At 39.2% G+C, this 19,136-nt stretch overlaps 1 protein-coding gene across 7 annotated transcripts in view; it reads right to left on the bottom strand.

The window, feature by feature from the left end:
* Window positions 1–8,180: 8,180 nt before the first annotated feature.
* gab1 (GRB2-associated binding protein 1) overlaps window positions 8,181–19,136 on the bottom strand; it is a 47,113-nt gene continuing 36,157 nt past the window's right edge. For 4 of the 7 annotated variants that reach the window (XM_068588729.1, XM_068588730.1, XM_068588734.1 and 1 more), the window contains 7 exons: window positions 17,884–17,978; window positions 16,766–17,066; window positions 14,406–14,498; window positions 13,064–13,157; window positions 12,345–12,468; window positions 10,105–10,233; window positions 8,181–10,006 (listed from right to left, as the gene is read on the bottom strand). In XM_068588729.1, the coding sequence (XP_068444830.1) occupies window positions 9,848–10,006; window positions 10,105–10,233; window positions 12,345–12,468; window positions 13,064–13,157; window positions 14,406–14,498; window positions 16,766–17,066; window positions 17,884–17,978 (995 nt within the window). In that variant the 3' untranslated portion in view covers window positions 8,181–9,847. Of the gene's footprint in view, window positions 10,007–10,104; window positions 10,234–11,342; window positions 11,419–12,344; window positions 12,469–13,063; window positions 13,158–14,405; window positions 14,499–16,765; window positions 17,067–17,883; window positions 17,979–19,136 lie in introns of those variants that run through there. The other 3 variants (XM_068588731.1, XM_068588732.1, XM_068588735.1) reach the window with 3 other exon arrangements.

Genomic DNA, 19,136 nt, shown 5'->3' with positions numbered 1-19,136 from the left:
CTAATACTTCAAAATGTAATCAGTTTGAGCCATGTCTGATAGAACTAAGTTAAGTCGTTCAAAAGACATAGCAGAAATTAAATTCCCCGAATGTCCTGGCAGCTCAGCTGTGAACAAAATTAATATCTGAACTCAAAAAGGCGGATAATCACCTCAAAGTCCTCCGGGATGCACAATAATTTCAAGAAACTGTTAATTGTGAAACTATTCAATAAGACAGCAAATTACTTGGATTAAGATTTCAAGCAGAGGAAAGCAAATAATAAAGTCAGTAATGCATTCATCTCTTATTTGTACGCATTGAATACGGCATTGAGGAAGAAGAGTGTGTGCAGATAAGTCTCGACGGTGGAAACTGAATGAGAAGGGGGACAACAACTGTCACGATATCACTATTCATCAAAACCTGCTCACCGCCTCAATGGACTCTTAGAGCTTATCAGAGCCCCTTTTGGTGGCAAACGCAGCCGAGTCTCAGAGTGAATTGCTGATTCTCGGTAAACCTTTGACAAGGCCTATTACACAGATGGATAGCCGTTTTCACGAGAGAAAAAAAAACACAGACCAGCCAAACTGAGCGGTGTTTCCTGTTAAGTGTCCCTCACCAGGAGGCTTGGTGAAAACACTTCCGGCAACTCTCATCTGATGAGGCGCCTGCTTTTTCAACAGTCTGTGCCATGCCGCAAAGGGACGTTACCGAATCACAGCACCAGTGATCAATAATACGTAAGTGGGAGAGGTTGGAAGTTGCAGCGTAATGCAGCTTCCAAAGGCAATTACCAAAAGAGTAGTTTCAAGGCTTGGCTTAACATACTTGCAGCAAATTCAGTAGAGGTCGACCGAAAATAGATTTTTCAAGTCCCAAATAATAATAATAACAAATAATAATATTGAGCTATAAAAAGGTGATCACAATCAACGTAAGTGAACTATCTTTGACTTCAATAAAGTCTACTACACAACACTGAATAACTGTCAAGTGAAAACTAAATTTGAAAAAAAACAATCTGGATTAACAGACATTAAACACAAAGTAATAAACACTTAAATAAATAGCCTGTATAACATCATTATTCTGGTTCTTCACCGTCTCCCTGTTGTGTATCGAGAAACAAAAAGCTAAAAGTGTTACGTTATATTGAGAGATAACTTTTGTTTGGAGAAATAAAGTGAGAACCGATCAGATGCGAGATGAATATCACCACAAAATCCGACGTTCACCTGGACCATAAAGGTTTAGCCCTCCCATTCTAACCTTATCCCCAGAAAAAAATAACGGTTGTATGTTTTTGACATTTTTCTGTCGTGGAGATTTGTGTTCTGGGGGGAAAATATTTCTGGTGTAGTCCACATTGACAAACGCAATTCAAAGTCTGTCAAGCATTTGTGACATTTATGGATGATTCACATCAAGATGGAAATTGGAATAAGTTCACCCCACAATGTTGAAGTTAAGTTTCTTCGGCACTTATATTCACCAACTCTTAGAGACAAGGCTTTTCCATAACATAAACACACATACAAACATACACACACATATATATATATATATTCCCAAATTTAAGATTCTTCCTGACAATAGTGTGACACAAGTCCCGCTGACACTGTCAGACTGCCGAGCTCCAAGCTGCTGTGTAAGACAACCAGCTCCACAGATGAAAAGCTGACACACCACAAAACAAAAAGTGAAGACAGCGGCAGAAACATATCCAGATACATCCAAGAGCAGACTCAAGGAGCCAATCTATATTTGAGTCAAGGGACTCCTACAGTGTGGACTCTGGAGGTGCAAAATGCCATGCCATCTTAAGGCGGCCGTAAAATCGATGACTGATATCTTAGTATGCACAACTGATTTCTCTTTCTCCCCGGCAATTATTACTGCACTAACATCAACTTCTCATCGAGGGGGAGATCTCTGCGTCATCTTTAAGAAGCAGATAATCTACAATGCTGACTGACTAATCTCATTCATAAATCACCTAATTGTTGAGAAACATTTTGTCCTATTGTGCATGGAAAGATTGATGTTAGCTGACGCATAATGGTGCATGAGCAGCAGGGATCAACTTTGAATTATCTTCAGGCAAATTATTTAAGCTATTCCAAATTAATAGAACCTCGTTACATAGTATAAATGTAGAATCTGAAGCAATAGAGTTGTGCATTTATATCCTAGGTAATATAATAATCATCAGCTTAGTTAATGGACCTGTGCAAATGTGCAATAAATGCAGTGAAACTGTGGAGTGGCAAAAATGACACAAATCATAAGCTGAATTACAAGTCTGCATAGAATGCTGCTTTCTAAATACAATGACCATTTATTTTCAATACAGTAATGGTTTTTACTGCTCCAAATCTCAGCTGATGACATTGCAGTCACACACAAAAACTCAATCCTCGAGCCGTCGCGAAATCTGATTAGTGCCAGCTTTGGTGAGAGAGAGAAGGCCAGAGAGGGTTTTTGAAATCACTCACTTTTTTTCTCCTCTGGGCTGTTGCCAGGAAGTAGGATCCGCAGTATAATGTCAAAGACGGGGCAAGCACAGGCAGGTGAGGCCAAGTTATCGCTGAGTGGTAGGGACCCGCCGGGGGAGAGAAGTTTATTTGATCTAGAAATAGACAGAAAATAGAAAACTTTCTTTTCTTTATGTGCAATAAAATACATCTCTGCACTGACAAGGACGGGAAACTGAGTATTAAATATTTATGCCGATGTAAACAGTCCTCTGCTATAACAAGTTTCACATGGAATCATGCACACAAAAAATATTTATTTTTTCCTCTACTTGTTTCTGTTAAACCACAGGTGTCTTTTCATAACGTCTGTCGACCTCAACCGATTTTACAATTGTGCTTTGGGGAAAGTAAGTGTCAAGAGGACATTGCTCTATATCCAACTTAAGAGCTGGACAAGGAGGTGAAATTGATTTTGTCTGGACACAGTACAAAATAAAATTGCGTATCTGGGTTCACTGAGCACTGATGCTTTGAGTTGTTTCAGATTCAGTCTGGCATTGGCTCTGCCTTAATGTGATTAGAGGTTTGAAAGAGAGGAAGGAGGAAAAGCTGGAGAGGTAGTGAGAGTAAAAAAAAAGTGGACAGATAGATGGCATGCCGGCGAGAGAAGAGGTTGACTGGGCGGGTTGAGGCTTAAGAGAATGACAGACTGGCTGCCAGAATTGAAGGATGAGGGAGTGCGACATATGCGGTAAACAGAACTAAAGATGACTTAATACAGGGCTTCCAGGAAGTACTGTAATGAGATGCATTTGATCAGAACTACATCCGAGATGCTGAATGTTCATTCGGAGAGAAAAAAAAGGTAAGTTGAGTGGAGTACAACTAACAGTCAAACTGACACATTGACAGAATAAAAAGAGAAGTCCACGCAATATATACTGGCCAACTGTATAGCATCCGCTAAATTAAATAAAACCGGCACAAAACAACTCCTAAAAAGATGAAGGTTAAATATTGGAATATTGAATCCATGTGGTTTTAGCTTATCACAGATATATTGGCATCTGTATCGCTCACTTGCTAGTTATTAGGTACACCAAGATATAACTAATGGAATCTATGATTACAGCCGCCAAATGAATCCTGCATGTATAAAGGTTGTAATGTTAGGTTTTAGTTGTGGTGGTACAGTTGAATGTTGAAGATTTTTAGTGAAAAGTGTAATAGTACTAATAAGTAGTCCACGCTCATTCGCATGTGGACAGAATATGAAGATACTTCTCAGTCTAGTCTAATTCACAGCAATTCAAAAGCAACACAGACTGTAGCCTTCAGACTGAAGGTCAGTTTCAACGAAAAAAGAACATTATAGCCTTCATGAAGGTAAGATTTTACTGCAGAGCTGTAAATGATTTTAGCTAAGTACCTAATAGACTGGCAAATACATGAAGCGCTGCAACTGTAACATCAAATCAAGTCAAAATGATCTCTTTCCACCATTTTAAATGTGGACTTTTTCTTGCTTTCTTTAGTATTCCATAAATGTAAAACTAGTATCTCATTGAACTGTCAGTCGCATAAAACAAGACATCTGAAGATTTTGTAAATTGTGATGAGCACTTCAAGAAATTCAAGATTATTTATAGACCAAACAATTAATATAGCAAGAAGTTGACAAAATATTCAACATTTAACAGTTTGAGCCCTAAATAAGTGTTTGTCAGCTAAAAAGTGAGATGAAAATTGCAGTACAAATATCCCAAAGAAGTATTTACAGTCATTTACAAACTGTCATGTTGCAATTACACGTCACCTTTTTCTTACATCGTACAAATACTGTAACAATCCATCATTATCCCATATTTTTAAACTCACAAACATTAATATCGGTTGCACTCTAGTTGGTGCAACAGGGAACACGTGCAACTTCCTCAACCCCATCAGTTGACTGCTCTGCCAGTCCAATGATGCCTACAAAAGGCAAACATGTCTTCTGAGGAATGTTCATGTTGTATTACTTGTGGTGTGTTCCCTATTAATATGACACACATCTAAAAAAAATTACTGAAGTCTTTAGTGCTGACTTTTCACTCACACTAATGAAGTTAATTACCCAGGCATGTTGTTTGCCGGACTTTGTTGACAAAAGCACGTAGCAATGTCTTGTTCAAAACACCACCCATTCAGTATTTGGAGCGGATACAACACAGGTTTTTTGGATTGGTTTGGAAATTTTGTTTAACCACGTTGTAGTTCTCACCCCCATTTAGGGGGAACGTGTGTTGCTCTGTAAGTGGCCCCACTGGACAGAACACCAGGCCGCCGTACAGACGGCTCCCATCAGTCCAGGCAGAGGTCCAGGCCTCGGCCCAATACGGCTCACTAGCTCTCTGCAGCGCACACACAGCCTCTCAGCCCGCCTCATAATTATTCTGTTGGTCCCGTTAAGAGACTCTCTCTCTGCTCCATTACTCACACACTGCCAAAGATCCTGCAAAGAGGCTCCCCAGGCTGCACCACGCAGCTGCGACTGTGTAGGTGGAGGCACATGTGTAAACAAAACGAAGCAGGCTCGACGTGTGCTTTAACTTCAAACGTCGCCTCTTTATGGCACAAAGGCCGTGATTAAGATGCTTTACTCGCAACACCTTAAATCTTTTAACCAAATGAAGGGTAAATTGTTTTTGTTGTAAAGCGTTCATGCTTAACAAGATCTAAATGGAAAGGCTGAACTGTAAACTGAAGAGTAACCTCCCTTTGGATTTGGACATGGGGTCGTTCATTTTTATCAAATAAAGCGTGAAGAAAAAGAGCTAAGAACGGGATTCATGATGGTGAAGAAACCGTATAACTTACTATAAGCAGCCTTGTAAACATGACCACGAAGACAAAGACATGTTCTTCAGGTCCCCAAGGTCAAACGTGAGTTCAAAAACGAACACTGGCATAACCCCTGATGATGACATTACCAGTAATCCAGTTCTCACACATCAAGGGTGCAAACCAGCAACTCTCATAAGCAGTGAAGAAGTAGCTAATTAAAAAGAAAGAGTCCAAACCTGCCATGTGTTAACCTGTAATCCCATCAGCCATGTCCGACAACATGAAAATCTTCTAAATTCCATTTCAACTAAAGGATGAAGCCACCTGATGGCAACATTAAACAATCTGCTGGATGTCATGGTAACAAACGATGTGGAGGAAATATAAATATTATTATAGCTTTACTGTAATGCAGCATTTAAAACCAAAAAAAAGACTCTTATTACATCTTTTTACAAGCTAAGAAGAGGTCCAGTCTCATGTTAGGATATTGATACATTTCCCAGCTGTATGTCATCTTACCTCAAGATGAGCTTCAATAAGGTCATTCAGAAAGAAATTAAAAAAGGTAACATACAGCCAGAGTACATGATGTGGAGCGCAACAAATGTATGGGATTAAATGTGACTGAAGCCAGTCAGCCCATATGTTGCATTTGATTAAACTAGTGGCCTGTCGTGAATCCATAAATTTATGATAATTAGCTGGCTGAGATATTGACAACAGTCGACATTCATCACCAAAATCAAAGTTAAAATGGTAGTGACCTTGTACAGATAACACTACAATGAAACTATGCATAATGCATGCTTAAGCATTTACAGGTGTAAAGCTCCTTGAACATTTCCATGGTTACACCCTCAAGAGATGGGATATTAGGTGATCTATTGTCATTATTATTGTTGATTTAGTATTTGCTGCTCTATATATCATTCAACAAGATATATCCAGAACAATATCTAGAGAGAACCATAAAATGTTGAAACCCCAAATAATTATTCTGGTGGCCCCTTGACAAACATCTGTAAACACCCTTCTTGTGTACAGACCATGGTTTTAGATAAGGTATGCTCGCCTAGTAAATTAACTGCGATCTATTGAAAATAGCCACATATGGACAACAAAAAACTCTTGAATTTTGAGAGTCTTTGTGGTCATTGCAGTAACCCAGGAGAACAGCCGATTGGCCTGTAAAGCTCGTGGTGAAGAAATTGGAAATTAAATGTAGACTGACACAACACTGCAGAGCCTCAGACAGCAGGACGTCAAGAGAAGTGACTGCACTGAAAGGGGTGTGGGCAAAAGCGAAGCGTAGAGGCAAACAGAGCCAGCGAGTTCATCAAGCAACAGCTCCATCTAGTGGTCGCCTATGTAAAGCTAAAATATTATAAATGACTGATTTGAGTTTCTGTGCAAGGTGACCCATGTTGTAAATTGCTCTGCTGGCCTTTGGATGCCAAAGGCAAGACGCTTTAGTTGGAGGGGCTCTCTCCCAAGTCAATGAGCTGCATACATTTCTATGAGAACAGGAGCAACAACAAAAAAAACGAAATAGTGAAACAGAGGATGAAACACAACATTCTATTTTTTTTTAGAGGCTTTATTACAACTGGAATGAAAAATAGTGGTTCCAAAGTTCTTTTGGATCAACATTGCCAACATTATACCTGCAAAAGTTACCATCAACACAACTTTCTAGATAAAATTGATGCTGTGTCTGAAGTCAATTAACGGCCCCGGCACAAACTTTCCAAATGCCGTATCGTGACGTCACCTCTCAGTGTGATGGGACGTGGGATGTTTAACTTAGGTCGCTAACCCTCCCAAAAGAAAACTCGTGATTGAATAACGCAATATGTCGCGTTAACGTTATTGCTTTCTTGCAGAAAATATACAAGCCTTCTTTAAAAAAAAAAAAAAAAAATACCACTTACGGCAATTTTCACGGTCAACGAACTTGGTCGTTTTCCAGCTCGCAGCGTCATCAACCGTTAACTAGTTAGCTAACCGTTAGCTGTTAACCATGTTAACGTAAACTAGTGAGAGGTTAGTTAACGTTAACCAGTGACCTTATACAATCAAACCTAACGAGACTATATGACGAAGTCTATATCCATATTGACGTTGGCTTACGTTTGAGTCAAGTCGTGCGTTAACTACGCAAGCTAGCTAACTAAGTGAGATAATGCGAGGCATCTCAAAAAACGTAACGTAACGTACCTCTGTTATGAAGACATTCTCTAAATCTTTTGTTCAATAATAGCACAAAAATACCCCCTTACTGCCATAAGTAACTCGACCATAACAGTTTAATTAAGCCCGCTTTTGAAGTTGGCTCCATTTTCTTCGCACTCAACGACAGCAACTTGAAGTGACGCCTGTATTCTATGATCTAAAATGAGCAGACTTGGTTAATTACGAAGTCTACTTGAAATACTGTGTATTCATCAAATTATATATTTGTATATCATATGTAAATCTTAATCCATAAATAAAAATTATGGATCATGTCCATGCCACCACCTTTATTTGGTTTAAGAAAAATAAAGTTTGAATACATACTACATAATATATACATTACTTTAAGGAAACTAGAAATGCTCAAATTCAAGATCTGTTCAGTTTACTCGTTAGGCCAATAAACACAGGAATTCTGATGATATGGTCGTAGTTGCAGGCTGTTTTATCAGAATGTCGAGGCAATTTTCTAGAGATCAAGGTGCAGACTTGTGGAAAGGTGTTATCGATTTTGCTATATGAATGTGATTGAAAAGACTGAAATGAAACCCCAAATAAGAGAACACTCAACATGCACAGGACAGTTACGTTTCTTCACCATTTAGATTTTCTTACCATCATGGAAGTCATACTAAAGAAAGACAATACATGGATAAGAGGTTGGATTTTATTTAGTCCATTTTCAAAATTTACATTTTCTGTCGAGATTCATTAAAAAAAAGATAAAGCATCGTCAGCTATGCAGTCTGTATCACAAAAAGACTGCAATAAGGAAAGAGTGAAGATGACGTAGTAGGCACATTTTTTCAAATGATACATGTTAATCTAATTGATGGCAAAATATGTACAGCAATGATTTTATCTTGTGGTAGCACATGCTTGGGACTTCCGAGTCAAAGTTCACAGGTTAGTAAAGCACAGATTTATGCAGACAAAGACTTTTTCACGGTCTAGAAAAGATGTATCAAGTTGACCACATAAGGCAGTCAATTTCCCAAAACTGTATGCCAGTTCAATTTGAAATAAATTAAACCTAAAATGAGAGAGAAATGAGGAATATCAATGAACTTGTGAAACTAATTGACCGGCGCTTGTCAAACGAAACATTTTTAACAGACTTTAGCAAATTAATCAAGAATACTGAACTAAAAGTGGACAAGACTTCCACCTGATGAAATAACTTGAGAAATAAATTAGAAATGGTTAGTATTGTAAGTACCTGATTTTCTCTCTCTAGCCTAAGTTTGATACCTTTGCATAACTTATATAAAACCTGTCACTTTCTTTTAAAAACTCACAGTAATTCATTCATTTATCACAAATCCTGACACCACCTAAAACAGGCACAGGATTCTACCCTGCAGAATCCACATACCCTCGAGTCAAACACGCTGGATATTCCATACAAATAAAGGACACTTTTCCTGTTTATATACATAACACTTTTGTACAGTCTTTGCACTTCCATTATAACAGATTGAAGCATCTCCACGTACAAAGTAAATGGAAATCAAATCATGTTCAGTGGATTAAACCTTGAGTGAATCCAAAGCTTAAATTGAGCACTTGGTTACATGTAATATTAACGAGTTCAACTGCCTTTACATTAAAAGAAAAGTAATAAAACTATGAAATTCTGTCGCACTGGATTATCTTGGAGATCAAGTTTAAAGTTTGCCATAAACACAGTTGAGGGTGAATTTCAGCCATCCACATGAACTTGGTGAAAAACAGATCTGTGACCATTGACAATGGAAACTTCACTCCACTCAAACAGGAGAAACTAAAAAAAATCAACTCTGTTAACCAGCTATGATAAGTAGTAGAGTGTTGCATTGATAAAGTATCGTGATCATGTTATCAAGTGATTCAATTGATACTCCAAAACATCAAACAGCATTATAATTTAAGGAAACGTTAACTGCGGATCCGCCCACCAGCCATTGAAAGGTGAACAACAGAACAAAACAAAACAAAGTCTAATCCAATATAGGAGGCAGTGAATGTTCAAAGTTTGTGGATCTGCTTAAGTTAAACCCCCGATGACAAGTCCAGTCATTCCACCTGCTTTCATACTGCAAACAGCTTATTCCTGGCTCATACCACTTCCTACGACTGTACACACAGTGCTGTCCTAGGCCTAACAGCGGTGTTAACTAAACAGTTTAGTGGCTGTGAAGCTCCACTACCCATAAAGGATCTTGCTGAGGTGGAAAGTGACAGCTGGACCGTCCCAAAGCACACACCCGAGCCTACACTAGTGTAAAAGGCCCAACAGTTTGAGTGTTTGGAGGGTGGGTTGGCGGTCGGGACAACAGGGTCACTTGGGTCCCTTGGAAGGAATGTCTGTCTCAGTGGATTGGCGGCCATCGTTCCAGGCCTCTCGTGTGCTCTTAAGGGCCTGTGTTCGTTGCTGGTCCACAACCACGTAGTCAACACGCTCATCCGACACTGCCATTCCAGTTCCATTGCTTTTAACCTTCATAAAGAAAAACACAAAACAGGTCTGTCTTGAAGTTCCTTTAAAATTACTTGTGAATGCGTGGGCTCAGGATGTGAGGGCTGATTCATTCTTACCTTCCTAGGTGGGGTAGACTTCCCGGAGTCAAGATCCAAATCCAGGTACTCCACCTGTTTGTCTCCCTTCGGCTTCACCATAGGGCTGCTCCCACCATCCACAGTCATGGGGGCACCGAGCTTCATGTTCTACATTAGCCAGAAAAGGATGCTTTTATTCACTGAATAGGAACAATAATCCAGTGTCAGTGACGCAAAGTCATACTTCAATACAATCTAGCATTGTCACAATAATTAATATTGGTTTGTTAAGGCTGCAAGAGATTGACTGATTTGATTTCCCAAAAAGTTGGTACTTTCACAGAGCATGTTATGCGAGCCCTTCAGAACTTCAGATGATGCACTTACAGAACTGATGATTTGTGGATCGGAACATTTAAAAGGATGAAAACACAAATAGCGATACACAATTAACCCGAAATTTGTGTACAATCAGTTCCCGTATAATAATTGTCAAAATGGGAGCAGTAAATAACAGCGCTGCTTAGATGAAGTTGATCATCATTTCATCATGAGAAAAGATTGGTTTGATCAGCGAACATCTTTCATCTCGCTAGTCCGATCAAACAAGCACCAGACTGGCAAAGTTTGTTCGCTGAAGTGTGGATTTATCATTTTGCTGATACAGGCAACACAAATTTGGCTTACGTGCCCAAAGTCCAGTTGATTCAAAGCTGTCCAATGAAATACAAAAGACTTTGCAAAGTATCTCAGATTTTAATTCTGAAAAGTTTTTTTCTACTTTTCAGATTGCAGAGTTTGTTCTTTTTTAGTTTATTATGCTTCCCCCATTTTAAACTGAAAAAAGTAGCGGTGGGTCAGTGGCATCGCTTTGTGTTTACAGCAAATTTAAGATAACAGAGAAAGAGCTTTAGTGTTAGTAGAAACAAATCCAAATTATGGTATTGTGACAACACTAAAAGGTAAATGTTGGACCTATTGGTAGTGTTAATTTCTAACTACAAGTCGGGTAGTGTTACTATAACTAAAATGGTGACAAAACTAGTGCATACTAATTAGAATGAAAGTAATTGTATTTCACATCTTAAAAATCACTGCACTGCAAACTAAGTACCCAAGCAACTCTTTCTAGCTGGTGTTGGGGAGGGATAAAAGCACAGCAAAGTATGCACGATGAACTTGCCGACTGTCTGATAAAATGATAACACCTTAAACTGGTAACCCCCGGTATTTTCACAGAGCAGGCCATGCACGTCTAACCTGGCAACCCTGCTCACCTCCTCTATGATGTAAAGGTCCTCCACCTCCCTCTTTACAGGGGTGATGGGGACTGTGCAGTAGAAGGACTCCTCTCTACATAGAGTGAGAAGGAAGCAGTGACAAAGGAAAAAAGAAACAGCAGCTGGTCAAGAACGAAATGCGAGAAAAAGAAAACGAATGAAGCCAGAGTCTGGTGAAGCCAAAGAAATGAGGAACTAGGGAGAAAGAAATTAACAGAAGTGATGAAAGAACAGGAAGTCAGCAGACAATATCAAAGCAAATGTTGGGAATAGTTAAATTGTTATAGCAAGAAAAACAGGAAAATTATTCACCTAACTGTAAGAGAAAGAAACCCCGATGACAGAAATGCCGTCCCATTAATGTATGGCTGATGTGCCCAATATTATTATGCCTAAAATGTGTCTCATATTGATGCCACATAAGCCAATGCCGATAAAACAAAGAGAGATCTTTGTACAACAGTAAAGGAACCTATTTGATAAAACAAGCATTTTTTTTTTAAAGAACACAATACCTGAAAAGAAAAACAACAAAATAGAGGATAAAGATAGCAGAGCTGCAGAACAAGAAAGAAATAAGAAGAAATTGCAAAGAAAAGAGTTGAAGTGGCGAGGAGTCCATCTGCAGCAACCAGTTATTTCTCCACACTAATGTATGCCTTCGAGGAGCGAGAGCTGGAAATGGGCTTTCTAATAGTTTCTGTGCAGCAATTACAGCTTAACATTGTAGGTTTCATGGTGTTCAACCCCGGAAATTGTGCCTGCCTCATACATACACTCTACTGTATTTGCAGTGTATCCGTAGTAAACACTGTCTTTGTTAATGTCATATACAACAATGATTTCAAATAGTTTCAACAAGCCTCAAAAACATATCACAAAAATGATCAAATAAGACATTGAGCACATTTTTCCAGAGCTTTGATTATCTGCGATTTGAGATTAGAAAACAGTAATCATGCAACTTCTTATATCAGAGGATAGTTGTGTGTTACATACTGGTTCATCTGTGGACTTATTAGAGACCATGGCTACATAATTCTCATCACAGTCTTCGGAGTCAGTGCTGGAGGCCGTACTATGCACTGATGCGGGTCTCGTTGGCATTGGAAACCTAGAAAGACTGAGCAGCATTCACATTGTTTACACACCGACTTCCAGACATGTACAGTCTCTGGTGAACACAAAATATATCACAGACATAACAGCCACAGCTATAACCCACTGCAGCCTGCGGAGTCCCTGCAGCACAAAGCACAGCAATAGACCTGATACCAAACAATAAACTGCATTCAGCATATGTAGCTCTGAGGCAGATCCCAGACCAGCGTTTATGAGCAGTGCTACGTCGGCCACAAGGTGACTACAGTAAAGCATGAAGTGTTAGTGCCTACTTATTCAGTTAATTGTATCCAGTACAAAAGGGAATGTTCACGCCAAATTATATTTTTACGACAAAAAAAGAAAACTAAACTGTATTTTGTGTTATTTAAACCAAATAGGGCAATACACACTGTTTCTGTAACATCAGCTGCTAAAATTTAGTTTATTTGTATTACCCTAGTTTGTTTTTTTTTAAAGCACAACTAATACAAAGGAAAACTGATTGTATTTTATTTGTTTCAAAGGGCTTAGGAAACAGTGGTGTGAACATACCCTTAGTTGTTAGCAAAAATGCGGAACTACAAAAAATGCTGCAGATCATTTTAGATACTTACTCCCGAGCGAATGACCGTGTGACAGGCGAGCGGACAGGCGTACAGGGCTCCTCCCATTCTGGCAGTGGTTTGATTTCAAGTGGAGCTGGTCTTCCTGAAGAAAAGTACACATAACAGTCAGCCACTGCTTAAGAAACATACTTTAGCTACATTTATGTAAGGTGGAGTAAAAAAAATGTTGTCAAAATGTTGTAAAAATACTGTGAAATAAATCAACCGATTTGGAGAATTTTATATTTCAAGTGTTAAATCATGTCATTATTACTAATGCAGATCAAGACTGGAACAAATGACTGCATAATGGATGTAGATGTAAACAAACATATTTAGAAAAAGAAACGTGAACAATTACAAACTCCTGAAAATTAGAAATCAAACCATTGGGATGAAAATACCAGAGAGAGCAACTCTCTCTGGTATCATTTATATAAATTACAAATACAATAATAATTAATAATTATATTCTGTGTGTGTGTGTGTGTGTGTGTGTGTGTGTGTGTGTGTGTGTGTGTCTGGTCACATAAAATGTATAAAATATTGTTTGAACCAATTTCCTTCCTTTAAAAGGTGAAAAACAATACAAACTGAAAACAATTGGGTGATTCTACAAAACAAAACTGTGTACAATATACAAGGAGTCAAACTAATACATGGTAAACTACTTACTTGCTAGTACACTCTGTATGTACCCAAGCAGAAGGGATAATCTATCTTAGGCTCTTTTATTAGATGATATCATTGTTCAATTTCCTCTTGAAGAGCCATCTACTAGTTTCCAGAGACATGTGAGTGTTCTTGTGACAATAATTCTGTTGTGGTTGCTACTTCTGAATGTGTGTTTGGAAGGACAATATATTAAATAAAAACACAGAAAGAAATGTTTTGTAAGAGAATTGTTAGTAAGTCATTTGTTGTGACTGTGTGTGTGTATGTGTTCACATCAGAGGGAGAAGGTGGTTCGTGTAAGGTGGTAGTAACAGTGTATTCTGAGAGGCATGCTGTGACTCCAATCCACCGTGGATGAAGTGCACACTCAGTCCCCTCCTGCTGGGATTTAAAATAAGACTGGATTAGTGCAACAGCTCTGACACCCGTGTTTTATTCTTAAACCTATTTGGGTAGCTCTGGATGGATGTGCTCATCGCAGCCAGCAAACATTAAGAGGTACGATTTGATTGAGTGTGGTTTGCACACAGTTTCTTATCGAACCAACAGGCCGGAGAAACAAGACAAATCCGACAGTACGCCGCATGCAAAGAGTCAAGATGAAGTAGAGTTTGAGAGGGGTCAAGGAATGGAAAGTTTTCAGATACACAATGGCAGATCAGTGTGGAGTACCTACCCTTGCGTCGTCCCCTCGGGAATTCACCTACGGTTTGAGAGTCGGTTCGCTCTAAACCGACACCTTTTGCTCTTATTATTTTAGGACTCTGACCTGATTGGTGAAAGAAGACTTTGCTTATTAGAAAATTTTTGTTGATCACAATAGTTCAACCCAACTGTCCTGCCATGCAAAGCAAAAGACGAGACTTTGCAGAACAACAAAACTATAACCTTGCGTACATCCAAACACCTTTTTGTGCAGCACAGTTTTTCAAAAGGATGATTGTCATGACAACAGCGGACCCATAGTGCCCAACATGCACCTCACTCCATGCACCACGGCTTCCCACACAAAGACTGACATCACAGCTGTGCATGCACGACGAGCTGTGCATAAGCACTGGGAGTACACTGAGAAATGATGTCACGTGACGAAGACAAAAACAAAGAGACACACACTGTAGCTCCTTTCACATTACGACGCTCATCACAACATTGTTCTGCAGCGCCAACGAGAGCAAAAACCCAAATGTGCCACAATCTTAAAGTACAATAATTCATGTCAGTTGAACATATCACAGTGTTAATGTGAAGGAAAAGCCGATTGCTGGCCTTGACCACAGATGTCATAGCGCTCGCAACATATGGCAGAAACAAACCAAAGCAGAGAGAGAAAAAGAAGATGAACATGACGGGTAGTGAGTTCAATTTGGCCAGAGGAATCTTTTATGGCTCATTGTAAATAAAAAAAAAACAACAATGTCCAATTAAAAATCAATCGAGCATGTGGTATTGTACTTATTGAAAACATTTTTACCCACACATTTTAAAACAGAGTTTAGTGAATAAATATCTAAATAGTGATGTTACTCACTATTATAGTACTTTTCAAATGATCAACTGCGAAGTGCGTTGCATAAAATCAAAATGCATCCACAAGATGCCATCAGCAGAGGATTGTTTTGAGATTTGTTTTTTTTAAAATAGGAGTAGATACACTTCAGTCTCTTAGCTCTAAATAAAACAAAAAAACATAGTGAAGACTAAGATGATGTGATGAATAGTAATACATTTTATTGTAAAAAAAAAGAAGGGAAAAATCAGGGTTGCTGGACAAAACCAATGAGAGGAAGTGATACATAGCAAGATAAACTACCAATGACAGGGCCAGAACTACAAAACGGACTTTTTACTGCCATACCTTTCTGGAAATTATGGATCAAAAGCTACAGGCCTGAATATGAGTCATACCGACATCCTCTGTTCTAATACTTACGCATTTCTAAAGACTGAATGTAATGCGCGAGGGGATTAGGTGAAGATTGATTGCCTACTGGAAGCTACAATTTTTCCTCCTCGAGATAGAGTTTATATATTGGAATAAACTTGCACTGTTGGCCAAAACAATCCCAATTTAAGGATGAAGTATTCCTGATAGACAATGTACATCCAAGCTTCAGGAGCACTGATGATTTCCAGTTATGATTTGAAGAAAGTAAAAATAAAACAATAATAACTTTCAGCCATAGTAGTCCCACGATGATGATTGCCAAATTTCGAGATAACTGGTTCAGAGGTCACCGAAATAGAAAAGTGGTGCACTGAGGGATTTCCCACTGGGGAACTGTAATCCTCAAGAACGCGTCCTATTTTTCTTCAGTGACACTGACCGCCATGGCTTTTGGTTTGCCTACATGATGACTCCCTGTCTCCCTGACATCCCTCATCAGTTTCCTTTCTCTCTCTGCCCATTGCTCAGCCTTTCAATCTGCCCAGATTGCAAGTCCCCTAGCTATTAGGTCTTTCATCAAAGAGCTCATTCAGATGAAGGGAACAAAGGGGATTGAGGTGACCACTCCGGGCTTCGGTCACTCCATGGCACAGGGACCAGCCCCCTCCAAAACTGTCTACAGGCCTCTTGAGCTCCGGACAAAAGTCCTTTTGACAAGGAGCTTACTGTGTTGGATGTAAGAGGATGTAGCAGGCACTAAACTAATTTATCAAGAGGTGAAATAAGCTGGTCAAGCACGGGCACAGAAGAAGACGATGGTATTTAACACACCAGACAAACCAAGAGAGACAAAATTAGGAAACACATTTGTCCACAGTGGCCACTGAAGTATGATGAAGAAAGACACTGCATTGAGAATGGATGGAAATGATTAAATGTTGTACAGATGGCTTCATGACCATGAGCGAGCACTATGAGAATAGCAGCCGAGTGTGAGACAAAGCATGATCAGTTTTTGCATTAGTGAATACTGAGCATACTGAAGCAACAATACACTCCGGCACACATCAACCCCCGCAGCAAGAACTTGATAAAACCTACAAAATATTTATGAACCATACATGCATGCACACTCGTTGTCCTCTCACCTTTGCGATCAGGTTTGAGATTTCGGTCCACAGGCGGGGGCTGGCAGTCACTGAGCATTGGCCTGCGAGGGGGGGTCTTGGGACTGGAGCGGAAACCCATGTGGGCAGGCGGGGGGACCTGTTTTCCCAGCGATGAGAACTCCATGGTGCTTGGTGTCATGGGCACATAGTTCGGTTCATGCATCGGCTCCGACAAAGTGCCCGAGTGATGGTGTGATGGCGAGTTGGCACTCATGGGTACGTAGTTCTGGTCGACTTCTTCTGTGGACTGGCTGCCGACTGGCATCATTCCTTTATTTTTCTGAGTGTGACAAGGCAAAAGGACATGTTCACAAAGGACAAACATAGATGGTATGTGCCTCTAAACTCAGGCCACGGGGGAACAGTAATGATAGTCAACTTTAATTTTAGACAAAACAATGAACAGTCATCTGCACTCAAACTATTTTAGAAACTGCTGCAGTACGTCTGCTATCTCTTTGACATGTGATGTTACTTCAATCCACAATAAAGTGCACTGTTGACATTTTCTTTGCAAACATCACAGTGGCAGCAGACAGTTCATATTTTCTTTAGTTTTTTCTGATTGTTCTCAATTCCACCAGACTGGAGCCATTGTTTTACCTGGGTAAAGTTCACTTATATAATTAATAATGTATGATTGCCAAAAAAAGAGAGAAAAGTTTGCAATGACCTTTCTGGGGTTTTTTTGTTTTTTTTAGCAGGTTTGCTTATGAAGTATGCAATATGGTATTGGGAAGCAATGAAGAAAAACAGGAAACCGTAATACACGTTGATGGCTTTCTCTACCACATTAGGACTGATTTCCGCCCCACAACGCAGAATAGCAACATGGGAGCAGAGATAGGAATGCAGCATTTGCATGCAGTATGACAGCTGAGAAAAGTCAGAACTTGATTGTAAGCAGATTTTTCACTGTTTCTTTTGTGCACTTTAAACATTTTACGTCTCTGATAACAACTACAACAATCAAGATTGTAAAAACAGTCAAATTCATAACTCAAAAACCTTTAAACAGACAAGCCCTACTTGAGCGCACACAGGAGTTCTACAGGATTGTGAGTTAATAAACCAGAGAAGCTTGGAACAACACTTACAAAGTAGCTGTTGAAGCTTTCATTGAAGTCAAATGAACAGCTTTTCTCAGAGGGGAATGATCGAGGAATATCATAGCAGTCCTGGGATCCAAAATCTGCAACAAAACAAAAAATAAAATTACCAAATATACACATCCATATAATATACTGCACGATTCCCCATACCAAAGCTAAATACTGAATATCAAGCCCATTTATGCTACAGCATAATCCCAACGACAGACATAATAGAGGCCTAATTAAAATACAGTATGTGTTTCCATGACACTGGAAAGACTATTTGGCTCAGCGGGATAAAGCTCAGCAGCTATACAGTATGTAATGACTCCACTGTTCAGCACAGTATTATTTCTTTTTGCATTCTCATTAGGCACTAATGCAGTGGCTAATGCATTTCACTTACGGCCACAAGAACACAGCAGTGCTAGTGTCCGCTTAGCGGTCGGGGACCACCACGGGGGATAATTGAATTTAGAAATGTCCTTTCTTTAAAATGTTGTGAAGGAAAAAATAAAGTTTAAATTTGGTCAGATGAACTCCCGTTTAGAGTATAAATACTTCAACCACTCAATAGTCCTTTACAGTGCATTTGCACCCGGGCCTGTTTGTTTGTCATTACGTCGCAGAGCAGACTTAAATCGCTCCAGCCCGACTCGTGTTGGGTGAAATATTCACAACAGCCTCAACTCCATTCAATGTGAACAACTGATGAGGCTGGAATATTCACCGACAGATTGACACTTTTTACAATTAATTTGCGCAGGTTGAACGGCTGATAACCGACTTTCACTAAAGAACTTCAGGGTCTCTTGGTTTTTGAAAACAATTATTTTCCCACTAATACTTTTGTAATGACATTTGTCACCACAAGAGGGAGAAGTGAGTGAAAGAATATATTACGTTGTGTCCTAATTTACTTCATAGGTTTCTCTGTTCTTGTCACAAAGTTGTGTTCCATCTATTTTAAGCCTTTCTACTAAGGATGCTGTGAATCGTTTTAAAATTGCTGCTATAAATGTAACCTTTTATTATTAGCTTTGCTATATTTTCTAATTATACTCAACTTTTATTATAAAATACATCTTGAGTCTCCATGGAATAACTGATTTGTCAGATTCTAGTAGAATCTTCTCTTGCTTTCATAGAAAGAGGAAGTGATAACGGCACACAGACATTGCTGTTATGTCACATGGACTTTTAAACCCCGACTTAAATAGATAATATGGGGTGTTTTGGCAGATTTAGATGACAGC

The sequence above is a fragment of the Clinocottus analis genome, unplaced genomic scaffold (assembly GCF_023055335.1).
Source record: "Clinocottus analis isolate CAN_PGR_092001 unplaced genomic scaffold, fCliAna1.0.p SCAF_22, whole genome shotgun sequence".
NCBI classification, from domain to species: Eukaryota; Metazoa; Chordata; class Actinopteri; order Perciformes; family Cottidae; genus Clinocottus; species Clinocottus analis.
The sequence above is the reverse complement of the archived record's forward strand: the minus strand, read 5'-3'. Positions and strand labels throughout refer to the sequence as shown.